Source organism: Pyrus communis, chromosome 10, assembly GCF_041283825.1.
Source record: "Pyrus communis isolate YQ-2024b chromosome 10, ASM4128382v1, whole genome shotgun sequence".
Lineage (NCBI taxonomy): Eukaryota > Viridiplantae > Streptophyta > Magnoliopsida > Rosales > Rosaceae > Pyrus > Pyrus communis.
The window spans coordinates 6,369,575-6,374,700 of NC_142574.1; the positions used below are offsets into that span (position 1 = coordinate 6,369,575).

The 5,126-nt window shown below is 35.1% G+C and overlaps 1 protein-coding gene across 1 annotated transcript; it reads right to left on the reverse strand.

Moving 5' to 3' along the window:
• Nucleotides 1-3,057: 3,057 nt before the first annotated feature.
• LOC137728071 (S-adenosyl-methionine 4-1-methyl-2-pyrrolidinyl-3-oxobutanic acid methyltransferase) lies at nt 3,058-5,126 on the reverse strand. Its single transcript, XM_068466959.2, has 4 exons — nt 4,973-5,126; nt 4,418-4,816; nt 4,050-4,310; nt 3,058-3,653 (listed from the first exon to the last, which is right to left on the reverse strand). Exons 1-4 carry the CDS (start codon nt 5,045-5,047, stop codon nt 3,294-3,296), a joined length of 1,095 nt encoding a protein of 364 aa, XP_068323060.1. The 5' UTR covers nt 5,048-5,126; the 3' UTR covers nt 3,058-3,293.

Here is a 5,126-nt window from a genome sequence, read left to right on the forward strand (position 1 = left end):
GTGGGCGCCTAGGTAGAGTAGCCGGATTTAAGTAAATCTATTATATTTCATGTATATAAGTGTCTTTTTATACTTAAAATATATATAATTTCATCATAAACTACAAAGTAGAAAGATATATATATATATATATATATATATATATAATGAAGTATTGGAACATAATGAAAATATGAGGAACAAGCATATAATGTGTGTTCATCTAAGTATACAACAAGTCCCTATTAATTTATTGTAAAAAATAAAATGTAAAATGAAAGTTATATATTTTCTGTCTAATGAGTTGCAACCTATGCGAGTCCCTAAGCGGGTCTGGGTGGGCGCCTCAGCAGATCTAGGCATCATTTCTTAATTTTCAAACGCTTAGGTATTAATCGGGACAGTGGCCAGCCACCTAGCGCCTAAGCGGGAATTTTTAGAACAGTGAGTTTGATCAACATTGCTAATGATCTTTACCACAGGATTGTGAGTAACAGGTTTTTCAGCCTAGGGGTCAATTCGTATTAGACTTTCGCCACAGTGACTACACAAAAAATTTGGCCCTTAATAATCTTAGAATAATATCTCGAAAACTTCAAAAAGTCTCCAATAATTCCAAGCAATCATCCAAACTAATAATCATTTTTCAAAACAGAAAATGTAGGGTCTCACAATAAAAGTGAAACAATTAATAAAACACTAATAAGGGGCTATTTGGTACCATTTCATTTTCAATTTAAATCTTTCTAAAAAACTAAAAACTAATATCTTATTTGGTAATTACTTTAAGGAAAATTGAAAACCAAAAAGTGAAAACTCAAGGCAAAATTTTGAAATCTCAAAAAAGTAGTTTTTAGTTTTCATTTTTCTTAAAATAGAAAGTTATAAGTAGTTACTAAACAAAATTTCAGTTTTTATATTTCAAAAAAAATGAAACTAAAAATTAAAAACTGAAACGAAATAGTTATCAAATGGCACCTAAGTTGCATGAATAAAGATTGGAGGTCTAGCAACTACAACGATATCCTGAAAGACTGAAAGACAAGCTTTTATTAAAATATGAGGCGGTAGAGGACAAGCAAACAAGGATTGGCCTCAATCCCTTCCCGTGAATAGTAACTGCCTTTAATGAACAGTAATTGCCTTTTGCATCTCCACCCCTAAACTGAATAACCATGGCAATAGACAATAAAATATTAGTATTTTTTATGCACTAGAATAATAAAAAATAATTTTATTTTTAATGTCGGATAGGATTTTTAAATGATCTCATCACGTCCGTGTGTCATTATCCAAAAGTACAATTTTTGTGGATATATTTTGATAAGATTTTTAACTAATTCTGTTGCGCGATGTGTCCTTCCATGTTTAGAATTGTTGAAATGTAGTGTAAGGTGGGAGAAACGGTAAGGTATTATAATTTCTTTTGAATTTTCAGATTTTTAATTTTTTTTTTAATGTTTTATTAACTTTATTAACTTGAACCGTCGGATTACAAAAAAATTTGAGATCCAACAGTCCAGATTGTGACACGTGTCCCCCCCCCCAAAAAAACATTTCTGTTTTTTTCTTATTTTTTAATATGTAAAACAAAAAAAATATGGACCATTGATTTGAAAATCAAATGGTCCAGATTCAATTGCTACTTAGTAGGCTACAACATGGGGCCCACCACTTGAAATCTTATCAATAATGCGCCCCCCACGCACACGTGTTATGTACACACCTGATGCAAATTTTTTTATAACATGGCTGACATCATGCTAATGTCAGCCTTGTATCACTTCCCCTCAAGCTCTTGGGCCTTGAACTTTTGCCTGAGCTCTCCCATGGGCTCCCCCTTAGACCAATTGCCCGAATGGGCTGACGCCACTTTGGGAGGGGATTGGATTGCAAATGGGGCCTATCCACAGGGCAAAAGAGCACGGTGGAAGTGCTCTTAAAGGGTAATCTCCTTGCATAAATGGTTATTTTATTATCCGAAAGAATATTTACACTTTCGATTAGCTAATTAATGTAGTTGCTCGCAAGTTGCACGTAGTTCGTTTGGTTAAAAGTATTTGTCTTTGTATTTAAAGTTCTGTGCTCGAATTCTTTTTCCCGTAATTAAATGTAGATTATCTTATTGTTTGTTATAAAAAACATATAATTTAGTTGCGCCTTCTATCGCACGCAGAGGGCCTTACACACTTGTTCTGGTTAAAAAAATTATTAGATATTTTTAGGGCATGATTAAATGGGGGCTGTTGTACCTTTCCCAATTTGGTTCAGCATCTGTGAAACTTGTGGAACATATGATAGTATGATGTTACTATTGCAGGACCGACTCCGGCTAATTAGGGGCCCTAGGCAAAAACTTAGGCCCTTGTCAGTATAAAATCTTAGGAAAACTAACGAAAATTCCTCAAAAATTTTAGTTTTAATGAAAAATGACAAATAAAGGTGTAAGTGAATGGTACCAGGAAAGGTAAAAATGTGGTTTTTCGTTAAAAATGAACAGTCCCAAAGGTGTTTTGTTAATGTAGCGGTTACCATCTTTGATTTGTCTTTTCTTGTTGTATCCTCCCTCACATCCACACCCGAAGATAATTACTTTCCGACCACTTGGCTGGTGCGCAGTCATGAAATAGGAGAAAAAAAACAAAGGAGACTATTTTTTATCTACTCTTTGCAATAAAACAATCACTCTCAAGCAATAGGTCTTTGATACAGAATGAGCAGGGGAATTGCATGAACAGTGATCAACGTTTATATACTAAATGTTCTCCTAACTGATCTCCTATTAGAATCAGCTTAGGACAAACAATGCAATCTTATTAAATACGTGAATAAATATATTCCTAATACATTCTCAAGTCCTCAAAACTTGGACTGCTATTAGAACAGAGCTGGACAAGGCTTGGAAATGGGATTTGTATACATACTCAATCATGTTGCTCACCCGTATTATAACACATGATATATCAAATGACAAGTATTCTGGTTACATATAAAAATTTGTCAGTATAGAGACACATGGTTTCCTAAATCACCTTCAGTTAAGAGTGTTAGAGAATTGTTTTAAGTGTTATTGGGATATGTACTCAACACTCCTCATAATTATTTATGGTTTCCAAGATACATACAAAGACAGAAGCGCTCTTTCTCTTCGGTTCATCTTCCTCATTTTACTGAAAGATTGCTGATCTTCTACAATACTTAACAGTAATAAACACATTTATTTCTTATAATGAAGTACAAAACATGAAATGCAGAATGATAAAATGAACAACATAGCTTAAATTTCGTTGTCATTTCTTGCATATTCATCTTGTTCAACGCTTCTTTGTCAACGAGATAACCAGGTTAATGTACTGGCAATTCTCCATTTCCATGTGATCAAGGACATCTTCTTCGAACCGGTGAAACAAATCGTCCATAGCTGCTTCTCCAAATTGGGTTGCCAGAATAGGCTCTCCCACAGCCCTTATATCAGTGGCAAGTACGGCAGACCTTGCCTTTTTATCAAGGTCACTGTAAGCATGCTTCATATAAGAGTCCCAATCATTTTTGAAAACTTCGAGGCTTTGCAAAGTAAAAGATCCTTCAGCCTCGATTACATCTTCAACCTCCTTTGTTGTTGGTGCATAATATGGCAGATTGAAGATCTCCAGTTTTTCCTTCTCAATCAAACCCTGAAATTCATCTAACTAAATAATTTTAGTAATTAATAAAGTAGTAATTGAAGGAAACACGTATGTTTTAAGACTTTGTTGGGGAATTAGGGTTCCTAGTTGTTAGGATTAGGGTTCGGTTTAGGCTGCTTTTTATTTTTGTCTATATATAGGTTGTGTTTTGTAACTTTGTAGAAAAACAAGTCAGTTAAAATGTAGCCCTCAATTTGTAACTCTATCGGCAATTTTGTTTATTTATTTTTTCATTGGTTCTATCTCGATTAGAGATGTACTTAAAAAGTGGCCATAAACTTGCGATAGTGGTCATAAACTATTGTGGTTCTTATTTTGTTGCTTTTATTTTGTTTCTATTTGGTACATACACATTTAGGTTTAATTATCTAGGCTACACATTACCTCTAAAACCATATCATTGAGTTTGAGTCCGACGACTTCCCAAATGCAAAGTGGGTCATGGCTCTTTATGCTGCCCATTGTGGTGAGGACCATACTTCCTCCGGGGACCACCTCTTCTGCTCGTGACCTCAAAAACACTGTGAAGTCCTTTCTGAATTGCTCCAAATACAACTTATACACAGCATATGGGCTTGTTTTTGCTATACATATGTTCTTCTTGTTTAATCCCTCTCCTTCCTTGGTAATCAAACCTTTTGGAGCCTACACAGTACGTTTTATCATACTAAATACCATGATTAATTAAACCACGACGAAAAATATTAGTAAATGTATGAGGGGTTAAAAAAAAAAAAAAAAACAATTCACACCTCAGAGATCCACATAAGGGCATAATTAGAGTGAACAAAGTGGAGAGAATTGTTTGGAAAGAGCCTGCCATAGAAAGAACCAGGCATTGCAGTAATGAAACATGGCCCCAACTTCTGTTCTTCCTCAAGTTTCTTGTAGAACCCTGGCAATGACCTGAACACAGTGTTGAAATCGTTCCCGGGAAGATCATTCAAGAAGGCTTGGAGTGAAGGGGATGGACGGCTCAGTTTTTGGAAAGTGGCATGGATGTTGTGTATGATATCTGACACTGCCAACAGGGTGTTGGGTCCGGAAGAGCATCCCAAGTCTGCTATTTTCAAACAGTCAGAGAAGAGTGTGCCGCAAAGCTGCTCTATGCTTGCCTTAACTATGGGCTTCGCCATCGAAATCACAGCTCTCTGAAATAAATTCACACAGTTGAATATTATTAAAAAGTTCATAATTTTATGAAAACAAGTTCCCGTCATATTAAAAAAGATCATTAAAATCGAATCTGATCCACTAGGAAAGTTCACACGGAGACAAAAAAGAAATAGAGAAACATGCTGACTAACTTGAAGTAGAGAGTTGGTTGCATAGCTTGTTTTCCCAATTCCTCCATTCATGTGAAGCACTTGCTCTACCTCCATTTTAGTTTGTGTTCTCAAATAATGCTTCTCTACACTCTTAATCCTGCTATAAGAGCTGCATATTTATAGCAAAATACTT

Coding starts and splice junctions, on each gene's coding strand:
- LOC137728071 (XM_068466959.2), bottom strand. CDS start 5,047: ATGGAGGTAGAGCAAGTGCTTCACATGAATGGAGGAATTGGGAAAACA. Junction 4,817..4,972: donor CAACCAACTCTCTACTTCAA/GTTAGTCAGCAT, acceptor AATTTATTTCAG/AGAGCTGTGATTTCGATGGC. Junction 4,311..4,417: donor CCCTTATGTGGATCTCTGAG/GTGTGAATTGTT, acceptor CGTACTGTGTAG/GCTCCAAAAGGTTTGATTAC.